The sequence below is a fragment of the Vicugna pacos genome, chromosome 31, assembly GCF_048564905.1.
Source record: "Vicugna pacos chromosome 31, VicPac4, whole genome shotgun sequence".
NCBI lineage: Eukaryota > Metazoa > Chordata > Mammalia > Artiodactyla > Camelidae > Vicugna > Vicugna pacos.
The window spans coordinates 11,269,920-11,290,397 of NC_133017.1; the positions used below are offsets into that span (position 1 = coordinate 11,269,920).

At 54.0% G+C, this 20,478-nt stretch overlaps 1 protein-coding gene and 1 long non-coding RNA gene across 6 annotated transcripts in view; one reads left to right on the top strand and one right to left on the bottom strand.

Annotated features, from left to right (window-relative positions):
• PALLD (palladin, cytoskeletal associated protein) overlaps positions 1-20,478 on the top strand; it is a 279,165-nt gene that overhangs the window by 245,154 nt on the left and 13,533 nt on the right. For 2 of the 5 annotated variants that reach the window (XM_072952690.1, XM_072952691.1), the window contains 5 exons: positions 2,902-3,465; positions 7,714-7,849; positions 10,487-10,585; positions 12,436-12,657; positions 15,759-15,908. In XM_072952690.1, the coding sequence (XP_072808791.1) occupies positions 2,902-3,465; positions 7,714-7,849; positions 10,487-10,585; positions 12,436-12,657; positions 15,759-15,908 (1,171 nt within the window). Of the gene's footprint in view, positions 1-2,901; positions 3,466-7,713; positions 7,850-10,486; positions 10,586-11,315; positions 11,367-12,435; positions 12,658-15,758; positions 15,909-20,478 lie in introns of all 5 variants that reach the window. The other 3 variants (XM_072952688.1, XM_072952689.1, XM_072952692.1) reach the window with 3 other exon arrangements.
• LOC140690767 (uncharacterized) lies at positions 3,629-4,402 on the bottom strand. The gene is made up of 2 exons (XR_012066077.1): positions 4,152-4,402; positions 3,629-3,988 (listed from the first exon to the last, which is right to left on the bottom strand). It is a non-coding gene; the product is annotated as an uncharacterized lncRNA (long non-coding RNA).

The following is a 20,478-nucleotide window of genomic DNA, read 5'->3' on the forward strand; positions in this document are numbered from 1 at the left end:
TCTCTGCATCCTTGCCAGTGTGTGTTATTGTGGTCTTTTTGCTGATGGCCATCCCGGCAGGTGTGAGGTGATGCCTCACTGTGGTTTTGATTGGCATTTCCTGATGACGAGTGAGGCTGTGTGTCCTTTCATGCGTCTGCTGGCATCTGCATGCCGTCTTTGGGAAAATGTCTACTCAGAGCTTCTGCCTGTGTTTTAATTGGTGGTTTTTTTCTTGTTGAGTTGTCTGAGTTCTGTTTATATTTTGGCATTAACTCCCCATGGGATAGATGATTTGCAAATGCCTCCCACACTCAGCAGGCTGCCTTTTCGTTTTGATGACGGTTCCTTGCTGACCACTGTTGGTTTTTCTTGCTTCCTTCGCTCTGGAGCTGATCCAGGAGAACGTCTCTAAGACCCATGTCGGTGCAGCAGGTACCCTGGAGTGATCTTGCCTTTCTGGGACCTTTCATTCCCTTTGCTTTTTTATCTCTGGGAAAGTCGAGTTTTCTAACAGTAACACAGTGAGCTCTGAGAAGGGGACCGGAACTGCACCTTTCACCACCTCAGAATCCAGGTGTTAGACCCATGTAACTCAGGTATTTTTTTAAATCTTAGGATTTGCACAGAAATCAAGTCAGACACTTTAGGGCTCAGCATAACTGCTGTGCCCCCAACCCCGGTTCCCTGCGTGTTACCTTCCTCACCCCCTCCCGAATGGGGAAACCGCAGCTCCTAGCTCTGTTCTTCTGAAACGTATGCCAGTAACAAAACGCTAGAATGCCCACTCATTTCCTAAACGGTCACTTACACCAGAAGTGGAGGTGGGTGATAAATTTGGAGTTTGGGACTGGCAGATACAAACCGCTGTGTGCAGAACAGATGAACAACAAGATCCCATGTGGAGCACAGGGAACTGTATCTCAATACCTTGTGGAACCTGTAATGGACAAGAATATATATCAAGACAGATTTGTATGACTGAATCGCTATACTGCACACCAGAAACTAATACAGCACTGCAAACCGGCTATACTTCAGCTGAAAAATAAAAATGAGTAAAAGCAGCACATCGGCAGTTTTAAGCCCTCTTGGGTTAGCACACGTGGTGGGTTTTTAATGCCCAGACAAGTGGGCTTGACTCCATGGAGAAAGTCAGGGCCAGAACAGTGGTGGTCTGAGTGTTCCTGTCCTGGTTCTTGGAGACTGGCCCCTCAGGGCCCCCGACCCCCAGGGGCAGAGGAGGCCCCACACAGATGCAGGGCAGGAGGTGACGTCTGTGGCACCCTTGCCAGAGCCACTCCATGCAGCTGTCGCCGACGCCAAGCCAAGCTTCAAATACCTTGAAGGACAGCTGAGGCTCTGGCCTCGTGAGCCCGGGCTGGCCCGGAGGCCGCACAGATCACTCTCCATCCTGGTGCACAGAATGCTGGGATAAACGTGCCAGGAATAGGGAGCATTTTGCTATGGGTGGGAAACGAGAAGGAGGAAAGGCAGGGAGGTCAGAAAGGGGCACTTGGGGATGGATGCGGAGTTTAGAGCTGGAGAGCGGTTTCTGTGAGCTCTGCTCGTGGGCCAGGTCTGAGTGCAGGAAGCACATGTGCTGGGCCATCTGCTCAGACCACACCGACGGCTCGCACGTCAGTGTCTGGCGAGTCCGAGCAGTGGCACGGCTGCTTTCAAAGCACTCGCATTCAGCCTGTAGGGCCTCACTGTTGGAATGGTGGGTGCTGTGCGTGGATCAGGCGTTTATGTACAACCGTCTTCTCCCTGTGCTGTTCACTTCCCAGCAAAGCCTCTCCTGCTCTGTCTTTTTGGTATGTAAATGCAGTCCCTTCAGTGGGTAATTACAGCAGGGAATGAAGGCTGGGGAGGAATTTGGAGCTCTTGAGCTAATGTCTAATGATACTTGATAACAGTTTGATAACATCTAAATCTTTCTCTTTTTTTTAAACTTTTTATCAGCAGCTTCAATTCCTTTTATTGCTTTGAGTTTGAAGATTAACTCTCTATGGATAAGGACGTCGTGGGGGTTTTCTTGTTAGTTTTAAAAGACTTAAGGTTAGGAGCATAGCTTTGCCTCTTTCTGGATTGTTCCCAGAATGCCACCTTCCGCCGTGGGTCACTGTCTCATGTGAATGAAGGGAAACATCTTGGGTGTAAAATTCAGCTGGACAGGAAAGCTTTTGAATAAAGTAAGAGTAAGATTTTAGCTAACTGCTAGCTGCTTACTAACTTATTTATCAAAAATTAAAATTCAGACCTTTTCTTGGTGGAAAATACTCAGGGAATTAAAACTGCATTATTGTAAAATTAATAATGTTACTGCTTATTGAAAATGTGCATGTGGTAGGTGTTCGCGTGTGTTTGAGATTTGGCACCAAATGTCAGTACGCATAAAGATTTATACACATAATTGGCAGTTCAGAGTTTACTACTAAAATTCGGGGTAAATTTCGCACATGTTCTTCAGGAAATAAAGGCAGAAACTGAAGTGGGTCTCCCCCCAAAGTCAGCTGTAGTTACTGAGCTCAGAGTTGACAGCTATGAAGTAAGCAAGCTGGATTGACCCATATCTGCCAGAAAAATAACTTAAATCGAGTGTTCCTTTCTTTTAACTTTCCCATTGTGATAGAATTTTTCCAAAAACTGGCCGCAGATGAGAGGATGGAGAACTCATGTCAGAAGTATTTTTCTCCTAGTGTTTCTACTTCTGGTAAAATTAAATACGGCTCCCGGAGGCCAGGCGGACTCTACGTCCCCGGAATTTGTAAACCCATGTGGCTCTCTGGGGTCAGCGTTGAATCAGACGTTGGGTCAGGGCACTCGGGGCTCCCGCTTGGGGCTGGGGTCGCGGGGAGGGGAGGGCTTCGCAACCCGCGCCGTCGGTCCCTGCTGAAGGTGTCCGTTTTCTCCCCGCAGGGACGCCCTGAGGATCCAGCAGCTGCAGCACCAGATCCGCCTGGAGCGCGAGGCCCGCGCGCGCCCCTCGCCGCCCGCGTCCCCGGAGCCCGCGTCCCCGGGGCCGGCGCGCCCGGAGCCCATGAGCGCGCTCGCCGCTCGCCCCGCGCCCGCCGCCCGCCCCGCGCCCGCCATGCAGGCCTCCGGCTCCTTCAGCTACGCGCGCCCCAAGCAGTTCATCGCGGCGCAGAGCCTGGGCCCCGGCTCGCCCCACCCCGGCCCCGGCTCCCCCGGGTCCCCCGCCGGCCGTGCGCCGCTGCCCGAGCCCGAGCACCCGTGGGGCGCGTTCCCGCCGCCGCCCCCGCCACTCAGCCCTCCGCCGGGCAGCCCCGGATCCGACGTCTTCCCGCCACCGCCGCCGCCACCGCCCCCCGGCCCCGGGCCCCGCGCCTCTGCCCGCCCTGGCCCGAGCCCCGCGCCCGCCGCGCTGCTCCGCGCCCTGCTGCCCTCGCCGCCCGCCACCGGCACCCCCTCCGTCACCACCTCCGTCTCTCCGCTCGGCCTGCCCCGGGCTGCCCCGGCCGCGTGAGTGTCTGTCCCGCCCCGTCCGGTCCCTGCACCCCTGCATTGGCGCAGAGCGGTCCTCGGGCTGGGGAGGGGGCCGCGGGTCTGAGAGCGCACCCCAGGAGGGACACGGACGGGGTGTGAAATCTCCCCCTTACAGGAATCACGAAGTCTGCTCGACACCTGCAAGTCACACACTTTAGCTCGAATGTGTAGTGATTGACTGGAAGGGGACAAGTGGCTTCACGTTGGTGCAGAGAAGTGAGGCCCTGTGCCCACTTCCCCAGCCGTGTCCCCAGCCAGCATGGTGCAGTTAGCCCTGTCCCCAGCCGTGCTGTCTGCAGGGATTGAGGGTCCCATGTCCCAGTCCAAGTCTTTAATTACGTTACAGCGATGACGCGGCAGTTCTCCACAACCTTCACGTAGAAACTCTAGGAGAAGTACGGTGACATCCTCAGGAAAGCCTCAGAGGAAACCTTAATACAGGGGTTTGGCACGTTCTGTTGAAGTGTAAAGGATTCCGAGCTGGCGCGTGCCCATGTACCTGAAGGGATGAGAAATAAGCGCTGGCAGAGGTCAGCCGGTTCCCTATCTCAACCCTTCCTGTTGAAACCCCGCCCCAGAGCTTGCCAGAATCCCAATATTGTTCAGAGAGAAAAGAAGGAAACCCGGAGGAGGGCTGAGTACTGGGAGGAAAGTGAGAAGACCTTGGCACTCCGGATACTTTCATTCCTGAGAGAGTTTCCCGGTCGGGGGTGTGCCCCGCCTTCGAGAAGAGGGGGGCGCTGGATCACGACCTGGTGTGTCCTGGAGCCTGGGTTAGCAGTGTCCTGTTTTATCAGGCACTTTCTGAGTGTTGATGGCATGAATTCTGTTTCAAGTCTGGCTGCTTCTCTGATCTTTTACTGGAGAAAGCTCAGTCAAAGGAAAACATAAAGAAGTCACTTAAGGAAGGGGAGTCTGGGTAACAGTGATGTCATAATGGGCTTTGGTTAGAAGTTGCCTGAGGAAGCCTGGTCTCTTCTGAGCTTTTATTTGGTGGGGAGGAGATGAGCATTATCTTGCTACAAAGAAGCCAACTGTTAGGTTCAGAAAGTGGGAGTGTGTTTAGTAATACTCTCTGTCCTCTCTTGCTATGAACGGCAGGGAATCTTGCTTCTTGGGAAGATGCGTACCCAATAAACCATCGTGCTAATAGTCCTCATTTGGAATCTGATCAGACATGAGTCAGCCTGAGGCCGGGGGGTTGTACCTACTATCTTCTTAAATAGAAAGGGTAGTTTAATCTGCTCTTTGCCTTTGAAATTCTTTTAAGCAGTTTTAAGGGCTTTATCTTAAGGAATAGAATCACTTGCTTCTTATCCGTATGTATGACGGTGACTTACGTTATGGAGTCAGAACATTTTATGATTGTTACCCCAGAAGCGGCCAGTTGCTCCTGCCGTTTCTTAGAACTTGGTGGAGCAGTGGGGCTGATTTTGTGTCCGCGCCCAGAGATGGCTAGGCCCCGTGACGCCAGAGTCCAGTGGCAGCCCCAGCCCAGAGGCCACTCATCTACAGTCACCCACACACACTTGAAGCATTCATTCCATTGGTTTGATACGTTTAATTTTGGAAATACTTTTCCTCTAGCATACTGTGGGATCTACTCATTTGTGTCCTGAATTAAAAATGAAAAAGTAGCTGTTTATCCATCATGGTAATTCAGATAATTTGCCAGAGACTGAGTGTCCTTTTCAGGGCTGCCATGACCAGTTGGCATCCTTGAACTGGTAGAAACTGCCAAACTGTTGTCAGGGGAATCTTTTCAATAACTTACTCATATTTTATCAGGCACTTGTGGTGACGGCAAACTCAGTTTCACTTGCATGTTAGTTATTTCCTAGTAGGATGGTTTTTTTTGTATGTCACGTGCCAGTAAACGGACTGACTTCATGTGGCTCAGTAAAGTAGAAATATATTAGTTGGGCTTTTTCTCGTCTGTGTAAGTCTTAAATCTGAGTTTAATATACCTCCATTTTCTTAATCATCAGATGCAGAAGTGGATGTTGTATCGTTTGTAGGTTTGCACTGTCCTGTTTTTATCTGTAGAGGAGTAGGTGTGTGTGGAGGTGAGGTTCTGTTTCTCACGTCTGGGCGGCAGGGGTGGGGCAGGGGCTGGGGACGCAGTGATGACCCTCATGGTTGGGAAGGAGCAGGGCAGCGGCCTATCCCCACGGCAGTGCCCTTGGAGGTTGACGAGGTTCAGGAGCCTCTGCCCACCTAGGTCCCCTGGGGCCTTTCTTTCTTCCCCGGGGCTGGTGGGGTCGCCGGCAGAGAACTGAGGAGGAAGGATACCTACGTGCTGATGATTCTGCTAACTCTGCAACTGTGTGGAATTTAGTTTCTGTTCGATTTCTCTGAATGTGGGAGGAGGAGGAGGAAATGCTCTCTTGGGTTAGAAAATTACCTGCTTGCCAGACAAACCCACCACCTCCTATGTCACGTCGTGCCCTGAGCTGCGTCTCTGAGATGTGCTGACCATGTCCACCTGGGACAGTCCATCAAGGGGTGCTTTCAGGCTCACTCAGTAGCCAAGGGAAGAAGAGACTTCCCGAGATTTGGAATCGTTCATTCTGGAAGATTCAACCTTCCAGATGCCGGTGTGCATGTTTGGGCTGTTTTTACCCCCAGACACCAGAACGTTATTTAAAACAGTTGGTGGCATCACGTTAAAGCCGGAGTGGACGGGTGATGGTGCTTCTGCACAGTTGAGCAGAGCGTGTCCCTGGAGTGTCCGTGCACAGGGCGAGTGTGGTTGTCCAGTGGTCCCCGTGTGCTGGGGAGGGTTCTCTGATGAGTTCTGGTTGGGGTAACAGTTTACTTGGAGTGTGCATTTTATTTCTGTAATTGTACAAAGCGTCATGCAGGGAAGGCATCTCTTTGTCACCAGTTACTCTGTTCCTCAGAAGTAGGTGCCACTTGGGGGATCACACCCTGGCTGCTCCATGTCAGACAACAGCACGGGACTCATTTTATAGAAGTGCACTCAGTTGCCAGAAATTTGCCTCAAAAGCTTGTGACCCCCTCTGCCCTGGTGCTGCCTTTACAAATGCTCCATCTTGGTTTCACTCCGACCTCACACGCACACCCTTACTTTACGCCCGCAAAGAGGTCTCAGGCCTGGATGCACTGGCACTTTGGCAGCGAAGTAAACCTTTTCCCCTGAGAAACGGCTCATAAAATAGAGTACAGAGAAGGAAGTGCGTGCAGGTGTTGGTAGAATGTACAGGATAGCAGTAAAGTGAAGGTCTCACCTGTTTCTAGTACGTTTCACGCTCCCTGTGTGACCCTCCCCCACCACCCCGGCATGCATGTCCCCCCTGCTTCCCCCCCCCCCGCCAGGGAACCACCGCCCTAAATTTCTGAGTCAGGCACCCTCTTACTTACTCTTTACACTTTATGTGCGTGAATTTTCCTGCGTTTGTTTCTCAGACTTTCATCTGCATCAGAATCACCTGGTCAGCTTGTTCCACGCACATCGCTGAACTCTCACCCAGGGTTTCTGATTCAGTGGGTCGGGCGGGGGGACAGAAATCTGCATTTCTCAGTTTCTGGGGCGATGTGGCGGGTCCAGGGACCCCTTTGCAGTGGGAAGCTTGCACTTCGCCTGTTGTTAATGGGAGTGCACTGTGTGTGGCCTTCCTAACTTGGTTTTTTTAACCTTGACATGAGGTCCTTGACAGGCAGCTTTGGTCCTTCATTTCCCTGTGGTCCGGGGCTCCGTTTCTCTTTCACGTGGACGCACGCAGCCCCGTGAGGGAGAGGAGGGAAAGTGGGAAGGAAGTCACTCGGGTCCCCCGTCCACCTCCAGACTCCTGTCCACCTCCAGCCCTGGCCCCAGATCAGGATGGGGGGCTGGGGGGAGGCGCAGGCTGCACCTGTGCCGGGTGGGCGGGGCGCCGATGCTGGGCAAACTGACGCCCAAGGACCAGGGTGACAGTCGAGGAATCCGTCCTCCCGGACACCCTCTCGGGGTCTCAGGCAGAGGCAGCGGCCCAGGGTCGCGCACCTGACCCGGGCGGAAACCCAGGTCGTTACACGTGCGCCTCGTTCTCACTTTACATCACTGCCCCCGCCGGGGCCCCCATCTCAGCCCGGACGCACCGGCGGCGTGGACTTTCCGTGTCACTGGGGCCCGGGACCGCTCTCGGGGGTGGGCGGCGCGATGTCGCGAGGTCCCGGCGGGACTGGGGCGCCCACGACTGACCTGCGTGCTCCGTCCCGCAGGGGCTACCCCAAGAAGGCCGGCAGGCCCGCCAGGGTCGCCTCGGACGAGGAGATCCAGGGCTCCAAGGATGCTGTCATTCAGGACCTGGAACGGAAGCTCCGCTTCAAGGAGGACCTGCTGAACAACGGGCAGCCGGTACGGGGGCGGGGCTGCCGGTGGAGCCTGAACCTGGGGAGGGGGAAGGGACATCCTCTCTGCCTGCCTTCACCGCCCTCCCCCCAGCCCCTATTTATGGACCACTCTTGGGGTGAAAGTTGTGAGTTGGAGATGAAGCAAGGAGGAAGCGCTGAGGCCGAGGCTGGGCGTGGAGCAAGTGGGGAAAAGGAACAGATCCCGCGGAAGGGAGCACAGGAAGCGGTGGACTGGAGTGGGGACCGAGAGCAGAATTTGGATGCTGCGCCGGGCACCGCTTCTGCACAGAAAGCATCTTTATTTCGGGGCCAGTGCTGAAGTGCAGCCTCTTAGGACGTGCCGGTTCCGTGATCTGGACGGGAGAGGCTGCTGCCGAACAGCCAGATTCAAAGAGAAAATAATAATCTGTTTCAAGGCTGCAGACGTGTAAAGTAGATAAGGAGGTCAAGTTAAAGTGTGAGCATGAGGTGCTTCCTCGTCGGTGGTTTTGCTTGTGTTTTGGTTTTTACTGACTCGTCACAGCCAAAGGAGCCAGGAAAGGCGCGTCTAGTGAATACGATTTCTCTGGTAGGGAAGGGGGCCTTTTGTGCTTCATATGGGAAAACTTCTCTGTGTATAAAATCTCCCTCTGAAGCTTTTCTCAGAAGGGCAGGTCTCTCTGCTCCTTGTTTTCTAGGGATTTTAAGTGTCAGGGGTTGACAGATGGCAGTGAGCACAGACCACGCGTGACGCAAAGGCGGGGCGCAGAGGGAACGGTCGTTTAATTACGCGGCACCCTCACTTGAGCTCCGGAGGTTGAAAATGCTAATGAGATCTTGTGTTAGTTACTCCTTTCACTGGGAAGAGAAGATTTCACAAAGGGGAAATACCTTCTGCCTGAAATAAGCGATTGTATGTGCAAATGTACACACTCTGGAAGTTTTCCCTGGCTCTGTCAAGCAGAGCTTTTGAAAGATTAAAACAAATACTTATGGGAACTTTTTCAAGCCAGGTAAATGCACCTCTCCAGCTTTTTCTCCTTGATTAAGTATTCCTTGTGGACTAAGACTTCTGTAAGCTATTCTGTTATACTATGTGTATTTATATTTATATCACATTTTTAATATAAATACATATTTGCATTTGTCTTTTTTAGTGGTGGATGGCATTTCCAATAACTTATATAGATTTCCACACTTGAGAGTTTAGAAAGACAAGAAAAGTGAGGTTTCCTATTTTAGAAAATGAGACCATCAGACAGCTTTTTCCTGATGTTACATATCATTCTGTACTTACTCTGGCTTCTTATACGGAGCCTGTAAATCTACACGGCATAGTGGTTTACACACAGAGCTGGGAAGCAGATTTGGCCTCTGAGGGTAGCAGTTGCGTTCTGGGGACATCCTGGACGTGGGATTGATGTTTCTGCATCGGACAAGCAGGGTGGCCGTCCCTTCCGCCCTCTTTGCTGGTGCATGAGTATAGTTCTCTGTGAAAATTTGGAAGGTTTTGAGGAGAGCAGGTATTTAAAACTCTGAAAATTAAATTCATGTTTTTTTTTAACACGTGAGAAAATGAATTGAAATAATAACCTGCTGGACTGAGGCACCCACATCCACCTGTCCTCATCCTCAGCCCTTCTTTACTGAGGGGAGTAACTGGACTGGGGTCCGTTTGTCGCTGGCACACGTCTTGTTTTTCTCCTGGGATTCAGCTGGGACTGGAACCAGCAATGACTGGAAGTTGGGAATTTTCCCAGCGTATTTTCCTGATTAGAGAGTTTCCAAAAGAATCTGTGCCTGTATTCAGAAGTTTGGACGCTTATCTGAAGCAACATCTGTTTTGTTTTGCCGTATTTTTTTTTAATTCTGCGTTACCAGTTATTCTCTGTTTTGAATCAAATGCTTATTTTTTAAATGCTCCCAGTGGGCCCGTGGTCATTTCAGAGCCCGCCCTCAGGAGCAGCAGTCAGCCCCGCAGACAGAACACAAAAGTGGCCACTTCCTCGGCATTTGGGCGCCAAGCACCAGTCACCAGATGCAGAAGTTATACGGCCTCCTTCACAGGCAGCCCACCCCGAGTCGGGTCGTAAGCGGAGGGTCTCAGCTGAGCAGGCGGCCTTCGTGGATTATTGTGTTTACCTTTGCCTACGGCCCCTCCAGTCCCCCAGCCCCTGGGAGGTGCGCTCAGACGGGGCGACACCCCCAGAGCAGGGAGGACCATCTCTGCCCGCTGGTCTAAAACTCTCTCATCAGGCTCAGACCTGATGAGGCTCTTCTGAAGCCTGTAGATAGCTATGAAAATAACATTCCCTTTAAAAGATCGTTTTTGCTGTTTAAGTCTTTTTTCTCTGTGTTTATCATTAGGGGTAAGTACACGACACGTGTCTAACTTTACGGAAGTTACTTTCAGTCTGTGCCCGTCAGTGAGTGGTGCTCACGTGGGTCACCCGGCCCCCGGCCCTGGGTCTGCTGGCAGGACCGGAGGGCGGCAGGAGGAGGCAAACCAGGGAAGGAGGGGTTGCTGGGCGTGCGGGCGTCCGGAGGGGGAGAGGGAGCCGTCACAGAGAACCTCGCACCGTGTGGTTGTCGTCCTTTCTCTGGACTGCTGTGTAGTCGTGACGTCTCTTAATTCCGCGTCTTCTGTCCTTGCTCTGCCCAGAGGCTGACCTACGAGGAAAGGATGGCCCGCCGCCTGCTGGGGGCTGGCAGCGCCACCATCCTCAGCGCTCCAGAACCAGAAGAGGAGGCAGCCAGCCAGGTACCCTGTGCCCCGGGCCTCTTCGGAAAGCATATGGTCCTGTCCCCTCTGCCCACGCTCCTGGGGACACAGTCCTGGGGCCAGCTAGCTCCGTGGAAGGCCGAGGGTGGGTCAGAGAGCGGGGCGTGGGTGGCACCGGTCACCTCCCAGCTGTTCATTGCGTGATTCATGGGGTCACTTCGCTTGTGACACCGGTTCCTTTCATCTTCCTACTGACCCATTTCCCTCCTTTCAAGTATCTTTCCGTTCTTCCTGTCCTGTGCTTCAGTGCAGAACGGGTTTGTGTGAAGGAACGGGTCTTCAATGAAATTGTCTGGAGTAGCTAGTATTTCCCATGTCGTCCAGGTGACTGTGCAGAAAAGCCTCTATATTCCTCCACGTGTGTAGTTACAAATCACAGGTCAGCAGGAAACCTGAAATGCTGTTTCGTTCCCCTGCTGACACCGAGCAGAGTCACCTTGTGGCTTTGACATGAGCTGTCGTGTGATCTCCACTGCTCCTGCTTGGAGTCCCCAGATGTCGTTAAAGAGGAAAGAGAGCTTTTTAACACAGGCTTAAAGGATCCAGTGAGCTCTGCCTCGGGTCTGTTGAGAAAGGGCCCAGCCTTCCAAATCCGAGCGTTTTCCTGTTAAACACGGCCACCACGGACACTTCCCTTAGAGACTAGGAATCTTGCTAGGTTCTCGCTGTTCTGTTCTAATTCTTCACCTGTTTCCTTCTGTCGTTGCAGGACCCCGGGTCCCCTCACGCTTCTGTAGGGAGTCCTCTGGACGGTCAGAAGGTCGCGCCTCCACCTTCCTTCTGTCCCGGTCTTTCCCTGTGTCTGTTCTCGCCGCTTCTCCCTCTTTGCCTGCTTCCGCGCTTACCGCCGTGTGGTAGTTACGCAGGCTCTGAGCCGCGTCCGTTTTGTTTACTGCCTGGGGGACAGAAGCACCGCAGTGTGGTTTTCATGTCATTTATTTACAAGCTTGAATTGGAGCCTGTCATTCGTAGACACTCTGAGTTTTAAATCATGGAAATTTTCTCATTTGATAAATCTTCCTAGGGGAAAAAGAGCTAATTCTTAAACTGATTAATTTCATAGTTATGAGACAAAAAAGCTTGTTTTTTTCTGCCGTTTTATTCATATTGTTGTATTCTTTCCCTAAAGCCAGCAGACTGGTTTTTAAAGGCTGAGTGGCCTCTGAGAAAACCTCGTTAAAACAATCTTTTATTTACTGTTCAGCAGAGACTGTTTCACCACGGGCTGCCCCGTCTCCCCTGGACTTTGTAAGCAGACCTTCAGGGCCACCTTACTCGGCTGTGGGTGTGACCGGCTCTTTGCTGCTGTGTTTTTTAACCAAACCTTTGACAGTTGACCCACTTTTTCTGTGAAAGGGTGGAGAGTGGGGGTCCTCGCTGCAGAGAGGAGGCAGAGGCTTGGGGGGGGCGTCGGGAGGAGGGGAGCTGCCGCCACTTCTCTGTTACTCATCTGATGGGACAGGCTGCTCCGCGGTCCCCGTCCCCCCCCAGGCAGAGGGGCCCACGTGCCATCGTGTGCACTTTTTGGAACAATTTTTGGGGTTACTGCTGCCTTTTCCTTTCTTCTCACCACCCCAGGGAGAACGAGACAGAAATTCATCTTCATAGTTGGTTTTTTTCTGGACGGTAAGACTTGAGGACAATTTGCAGCATCAGATACACTAACTTCCAGGTGTTCTGTTTCGCATGGAGTTGAGCTGGGCCCGTACTTGTTTGTTTCCACGGTGCAGACGTCACTGTCCTGGGGGCCTGCCTCCGGGGACCAGGCTCAGGGGCACTTGGTACCGCGGGGGACGGGTTATGACGCGCCCCTTCTCTGTCTGACGCAGGAGTACAAGGTGTCCAGCTGCGAGCAGAGGCTCATCAGCGAGATCGAGTACCGGCTGGAGAGGTGCCCCGTGGAGGACCCAGAGGACGAGGCCCCCTGGGGCGACGTGGCCACGGAGGACGGTGTGGCCCCGCTCTTCCAGGTGAAGCTGAGACACTACAAGATCTTTGAGGGGATGCCAGTGACCTTCACGTGCAAGGTGACCGGGAGCCCAAAACCAAAGGTGAGCTGACGCGCAGCCTCCCAACTGTCTTGTTTCCAGGGGGAGGGGGGAGCTGGGCTTCCGGCGCCCAGCACGTGTGGCAGCAGGAGTGCAGAACCCTCCTCGAGAAGCCGAGCAAGGTCAGGGCTGTGTCACGAGGCGTCAGAAGCCAGCAAGGGTGGAGGGATAGGCTGGGACAGGACGGAAAAGAAAAGGGACTAGAATAGATTGGGAACAGGAATGGAACGGAATAGAACAGGAGACAGTGACCATCAGGTGACTGACAAGGAGCTTTTCACGCACCCATCATTAACTCAAGGTGCCATCCTTGTCACACCCAGATCCACATGAGCAGCTCTGCCACCTCCCCCAGGCCAGGGAGCTGTGAGCGGCCAGGCTGGGACTGGAGCCCTGTGCCTGCACCGCACAGAAGAGCAGTGCTGCCGCTGCTGAGGGGAACACCAGACCTTTAGTCTCCAAGACAAGGGCTTCCTGTGTTTGCAGAGGCGGGGGCGGGGGGGTCCAGGTGCGGGAGGGTGACTGGAGGACCCTCTGTTCCTCGAGGACGAGGTGTGCCCTGCAGGCACGTCGGGGTGCTGGGTGGAGGGGCCTTGTCTTCAGACAGAGACCAGAGTAACCACTCGCTGGCCCCACAGAGCAGCAGGGTGGACGACGCTTTTCCCTAGAGCTCAAGAGAACAGAAGCGACACCGTGAGAGATGGAAACTCCAGGTTTACACCATCACAGGACACAGCCAAAAGCCGAGACATTAATACAGAGTTTAGTCCAGGATGGTAAAAATTCTAAGGTTTCTTGCAGAAGCCAGCAAAAAATTGTTCCTAGAACATTCCCCACTGGGGCCTGTCCTCCGCCCACAGGGTTGGAGGGAGGAGAGGTGTGTCCCCAGGGAAAACCCAGATGGTGGCGGAAATGATGGAAACAGTTTCAAAAGGAAGAGAAACGTTATGATGGGACAGGAGCGTGTGAAGGAAGCACACGGGGGCGAGGAACGCAGCCCCTGCGGGAAGGGCATCACTGGGGGTGGGGGGGTGTCAGGAGCCGCGGTGGAGGGGGGCGCTGTGTCCGTGACTCCCTTGTGCTCTCCCCATGGTTCCAACCTTTGTTTTGTTTTTGCGGCAAGTAAGTTTTACCACCGAACTCTTCCCCTAAAATCAAGTTCCAACCCCACAGAGAGAGAAAGAGACCAAAATAGAGCAGCAGTAGGTGTTCAGACCCATCTTCCCCCCGGTAAAGCGAGGCTTGGAGCGTAACCCGGAGTTAGAGGAGGCTGCTGGTATCTGGACACGCCCGCAGGGGCCTGTTCACAGATGGGGCAGGCGCCCGCACAGGGACCAACTCGCAGCTTAGGAACAGACCTCGGCGGGAACCTGCCTGCCCAGAATCCTCCCAGAAAGGCCCACGTTCTCTGTAAGCCTTACTCGGGGCAGGATCAGCGGTCCGGTTCCAGGGTCGCTGATTCCTGCTGGGCGGGTGGCAGCCTTCACGGCTGTGGGTCCCAGGCTGGTTTTCCAGGAGGTCGTATCGGCAGGTTTGCTTCTTCCTTCCTTTCCCGTCCTCCTCTTTTCCTGGCCGCCTGCCTTTTTCTGCCCTCCCTGGTTTAGTGCAAACCGTTTCTCCTGCACATGCTCAAGAAGCTACCTTGGGATTGTTAGAGTCTGGAATAGTCATCATGGTTAAAAATACACATCTTTTTTTAGCTTGTTTTTAAAGAATTTCTTGTTCTGCTCTTGATGTCTCGTTCCACGGAGACATGAGAAGATCGGAAGGAATCTGGTTCCCCTCGTTTTCATTTCTCGTACTGCCCTGTCCATCCGTAGACTCTGTAAAACGTCGGCACTGCCTCTTAATTTTCACTTGAAAGTTGAACTCCAAGTGTGCTAGAGGTGCAGGTTAAGAGAAGACATGATTCTGAGGCGTGGCCTAGGGGCAGGAGTGCAGAAGGAAGAAGCCACAGGCTCGTCACGGCTTCTCTGTTGCATCGGAAATAATCCAACCGCTCGGAGTGTGATAGGTACAAAGTATCACACTTTAGAGAACGTAACTGTAGAGCCAAAAGTCACTCGTCTGTTGGATGGTTAATTTTTAGGTTCTGGACATGAATGCTGTAGTTTCTGAAAATGTGGAGCTGACTGAAAACTAAGGGCAGGAAGAGCTACGGTGGCAGGTCTCGGTCGTGTGTGTCCTGTCTGTGCTATTTCTAGGCTTTGACAGGGAATGGACCTTGCACACCAGCTGTGGTCTCAGCTTGCGTCTTGATCTATACGCAGGAAGAAGTTCTTAAAAACCTGTAGGCTCTGAGCTGAGTTCCTTCTGTTGGGAACCAGTGAGAAGTGCTTTTAGTCGCAGGGGACAGAACTGACCACAGCAAAGCTGGGGCGTATTTCCCTCCCGAGGTGGGTGACGAGGTGCAGAAGCCGTCCCGGCGAGACAGGGATGCCGGCTCTGTGACCTTCAGCCACCACGCAGTTCAAGGCCAGGTCGGCAGCAACCGCTGAACAGTGAGAGGCCCAGGGACCTGGGGCCTTGTCCACAGGTGAGGGAGGGACAGAGGGCCCGGGAAGAGGACGCTGGGCCACTTGGAATTTTTTTTGTTTAGTCATGATTTATTTTTATTTTTCACATTTAATTTTCTATCACTCCAAGGTAAGATATTATTTGAAAATTATTATGTTTAAGTACTTCTGTGTTTCCTTTGACACAGTGGGGAGAGCTGACCGGCCATAACCTTTGCTCCTGGGCCCGGAAGTAAAGCAGCAGTGTCTGATCCCCCACACACACGCACACACACCGTGTCCCGCATGTCTGACAGTTCGGAGGAAAGACTGGTGTTTGGGGCCTGGTTTCATTGTCTGAAATAACTTTTTTACCTTGACCTCCCGAGTAACACGTTTTCATCAGGGACATGGGAGACCAGCAGCAGCAGGAGAACTGCGGTGATGTCACCAGCCTCCTGATGAGCGTCTTTTTAGACACCAGAGGAGGATGAGTAGCTTGTGAAGTGCAGCAGGATGCAGCCTGGGGGTCAGCTCCCCGGCTGGCCGCCCAGAACTAGCATGTAGCCCCGGGGCCCCGCCCTGACCGGGGTCTGCTTCCTCCCTCAGATCTACTGGTTCAAGGACGGGAAGCAGATCTCCCCCAGGAACCAGCACTACAGCCTGCAGAGCGACCCCGACGGCACCTGCTCGCTGCGTGCCGCTGCCGCCACGCTGGAGGACGACGGCAACTACACGGTCCTGGCCGCCAACCCGCAGGTGGGGGGCGTGCGGGGCGCCGGCGTGCGGGGCGCCGGCGTGCGGGGCGGGGGGGGGGTGGGGAGCGGTGCTCGCGGGGGTCCTGCTGCTCTGGCTTGAACTGCCGCCCAGCTCCGTTCCCAGGGCGGAGACGGCGTGTTCTGTTAGGTCAGGCGTCTGTCTCCGTGAGCAGCACGGAGCACACGAGCGCGCTCTGCGTGAGTGTCGCCGCGGGGCGGCTGCGGACACTAGCCTGTGGGTGGCGGGGCTGCCACGCTGGGGGACGAGGGCTGGCCCGAGACAAGAGAGGGCGGTAAACATACCTGCACTGCGTAATTCCATCAGCTGAGTCCTACAGAGACAGGAGTGACTGGGACGTAAAAGCTGTGGTAGAAAAACTGAAAAACCACACACTCCTAGTTCCGCAGGATTTCAGCGACGTGGAAGTGTAGATGAGCCAGAACTTCAGTAGGACCTGTGTGTAGCATTCAGGACTCTTGTTTGTTTACATTCAAATGTTTTGTCTCATTTTCAACCAGAGATTTACGGTCAAAAAATCAAGTGAGCGCTTAGAATTGAACAGGCGGCTCCTGGACACCGTGTTCCCAGTTCAAGCCTCAGATTCTTTTTTATTGAGGATCTCGTAGCTTTTCTGTGCTTTGCTGTGTACGGGGGACACACCCAAGTGAGTGAGAAGTGATTTTGTGCCTTAATGGCTCGCCATGTGGCAGGGTACTATGCAAAGCCTGCAGAGGTCATGTAAGTAACACTTTTCACAAAAGGAAAGCCAGGCTAACGATTTTATTATTCACAAGTGAAGATTGTTCAGGAGTCATCATTTTAAAAATCTCCAATCTATTTATCATTCCATATTTTAAAATTTCTTTTGAAGGAAATACTGTGTTAGAAAATGATACAGGTAATTTTAGCAAAGCTTACAAACTTGCAGAAGTTTGTACAGTGTTTATCCTAAGGTCCCATGGTCACGTAAAGTTACGTTTCTGCAAAGACACTAAGATGAGATGGAAACAGCCTTACCCACGAGTCGGGTCGTGGTCCAGCACAGCAGACCACTGACGGGGAACAGTTTCCACGCTCACGCTCCTTCAGTCAGTGAATACAGGACCGTCACCTTGAAAAACAGTCAAAATCACCACCTTTGCTAAAAAGTTACATTTTAGTATGAGTATTTGTGCTCATGTTTGGTGTGTCTGAGGGAACAAATGTGGAACTTTCTCTCTTTATTGTATTCTTAGTGTATGTCCTTGACTATTATTGACACATTCCAATTTTCAGTTTTCTGCCTCTTTAGAATACAGTGGGGACCTCAGCAAGCTCGCACTCTGGGGAGGCCGGGTGGGGCGGAGCTGGGACTCACCGTGTCCTCACCGGCTCGGCCGTCCTGGAGCCCGCGGTTCATGGCGAGGCATTTTCCCAGTGGATGCTGGGAACTGTTGCAGGAGCAGGCGGTTTATGGGACAGAAGGATGCACGTTTTGAGTCTGAGTCTCGTTTCTTCCAAACGATGCACTTTACACGTGGGAAGGTTCTGACGGGGGCGGACCAGGCAGGTGGTCATGTGCAGCAGGGGCGATGGCCTCTGTGCGTTTACACCCTGCACCAGCCAGGGAAGGAGGGCTGAGGATGCCTGTGCCAAGAGCGGAGGAGGGGACAAATCAAAAGACAGAAGTGACCTAGCAGAGCCCAGGATTGTGGGCGGTGGTGACGATACAGAAGAGCAGACATGCGGTTCGGGGCTCAGAGTGCCAGCCGGGCACTGGGTGGGTGGGAGCTGGCAGTCCAGCCCTGCTGCTTGGGACCTGCGTGGCCCTGAGCAGGCCCTTACCTCTGCACCTGCTTCTCCCCCAGCAGTGAGAGGAGTCACACAGACCAGTGATGTGTGGGGTCCACCTGGCAGGTGACGTGCTCTCAGTGGGTGGTAGTCGCTGTTGCTGTTTTAATTTGCAGACGCTGGTAGCCCTGTTTCCGGGCGGCACCTGGGCTGGGGGGAGCCATGGGCTCCCTGCCCCGTGGGGTGTCCCCACTCCCTGCATCGTCAGACTGCAAGTCAGCTGGGGCTGGAATTTCTCTGCAGCATGCTGCTGGTGTGTGGTGCTCGGGACACCCCGGCCATGGGAAAGGGGTGGACATAGGCGTTCATGGCTGTGTCCGCCGGCATGGGTGGGGGGGCTCTGAACCGGAGGCCCCCCCCCCGCCCCACCCTGCTAGCACAGCAGGAGCCACTCGGGAAGCACACGCGGGGCCAGGGGAGGCCCCGACAGCAGGCGCTGCCCTCACACCAGGGCCGTGAGTGCTGCCGTGTTGCCACGGTGCCCCCTCGCGGGTCTTGGCCTCTTCTATATGAAGAGAAGACAAAGAAATGAGACGTGGACGGTTTATGTCAGGCTCCCTCGAGCCCAGCTGGTCTCACAGAACCTCCGTCCCCACTGTGATTTAGGAGACTGTGGGGCGACTGCTCTGGGTCCAACAACCCCCAGGGCCGCGGGAGCCAGCGCAGGTCCTGATGCCGAGTATCCCACTGTCTCAGGGTCAGGATCCAGCAGGATCCCCATTACAGGGGTGAGGCTGAACGTCTGCTTTCCTCCCTGGATGGCCCGAAGGTGAGCCTAGGAGGGGAGACCCCATCAAGAGTGAGGACAGCCCGGGGAGGGTGTTGGGGGCCCACCGGACACTGAGGAGAGAGCCTGGGGTGCAGGGGCTGTTCCAAGCTCCTGGGTGTGACCTGGTTGGTGTCAGTTCAGGAGTGAAGCCCCTCCTCCCTGCTGGGTCCTCAGAAGCAGGACGTCCACGCGTGCTGGGTGTGGGTTTCATGAGGCAGCACCCAGAAGCTGGAGCGAACTTCTTATGTGTTCAGCGAACCAGGTGGCAGTTAGACTGTGGCCAGCAGCAGAGCGTTTCCGACCTGAGTCTGGTGTCGGTCATCACTTGCAGGTGTGGGAACGCAGCGGACTTTGTAATCTCAGCTTCACAGACAGCTGTTGTATACGAGAGGGTTTTGCCTTGTAATCTGTGAACTGAGACACGGTTTACAAGCAGCATCCTGTAGGTAGGCGCTGGAAACAATCTGAGAAGTAAAAGCTGGGTTTTCCATGACACGGGACTCCGGGAAGCGTTCGCGGCATCACGGCGGGTTCCTCCCCACCTCAGTGCCCTGTGGTCCCTTCATCGTGTTTCACAGTACAGAAGGATTTGGGCTTGAAAGGGAACATCTCTGTGTTTGGAGATGCTGTGGCCTCCGCGGTGTGAAGGGACCGAGGGAAAGAGGAAAGGGCCGAGTGGGAAAGAGCTTGGTCATGAAACACAGGCGCCCGGCTCTGCAGCAGGACAGAACTACCGAGCGCGGCCGGGAGGAGGGGGAGGGCGAGGAGGGAGGGAAACGCCACGGCCAGCAGATTGCTTTATGGCCTCTGTTTCCACCTGGTCCGTCTTCGGGGACTAAGAGACGTTCGATCGTGCTGACTGCGTCCAGTTCCGACTCGGGACGGAGCAGGCGGCTCTGAGCCAGCCTCGGGCCGAGGGTCCATCCCCTGCCTGAGGTCCCGGGAGCCGCACCGTTTGGTGCCATCACCCGTGAGTGCGCAGCACCGCACACAGCCCCAGCCCGGCTCTGAGACACGGCTGAGTCTCAACACTCACGCTTTTGTTTGTTGTGCTGTGTTGCTGGGCGGCCCATCTTGTTCTCAAGTGTGGGAGGGCTGGGGTGCATCTGATGTGTCCCCGAGCTGCACCGTGTGGATGCGTGCCAGCTTTCCTGAAGATCCATGTGCCACAAGGGAGGTTCCGTGAACGGAGGAGTCCATGCTCTCCATGCAAATCACCGGCCTGGAGCACTCGCTGTGACCTGGGTATTCAGCACAGAACCTGTCACTGGTGTTAGAGCCTTAACAGCGTGGACTTGTTTGGAGGAGAAAACGGGGCAGGGGGTGGGCAGGGCAGCTGGGTTAAATTGCACAAGCCGGATCGTTGGTGGGGGTTGGTCCAGTGTTGCCAGGTTGCCAGCCCCGCCAGGCTCCACGGTCAACACTCACATCCGCTCCTGCTTCGTGTGTCAATAATAAAGCAGGAAGAGATACGACAGTGAAAAGCATTTAACAGCGTCCGTGTGCCCAGAGCCTGAAGTTAGGACGACAACCAGGTTAACCGGCACATTTGCACGGTTAAAACCACGGGAGCCTCATTCCGCGTGGTCCTCGGACCTCAGAAAACGTTCAGACTGAGAAATCTGAACTTCCAGTGGTGCACCTTAGAGGTAGCTTTTCAAAACTGCGTCACTGAATTCTGCACTAAAAAAATGTCAGAATTGTCCCCCTTGTTCGAGTGGGTGTTTTTAAACATTCCTGTTCACTTACTGATCGGCCGTGTGCGTAACCAGTGCCGGCGTGTTATCAGACCGACAGTTCCGCCCCCTGAGCTCCAGGCTTTCCCCTTTCTGCTCGGCAGTGAAGGGTGGTGTAGAAAGGAAAGGTGACAAATGAGAGCGTATCCCTTTTTCTTAAATCAGGTAAGTTAAGGAAGCATCCCGTGACTGTGTTTGTCTGCGTGGGTCTGAGCAGAAGCAGTGAGAAGTCTTG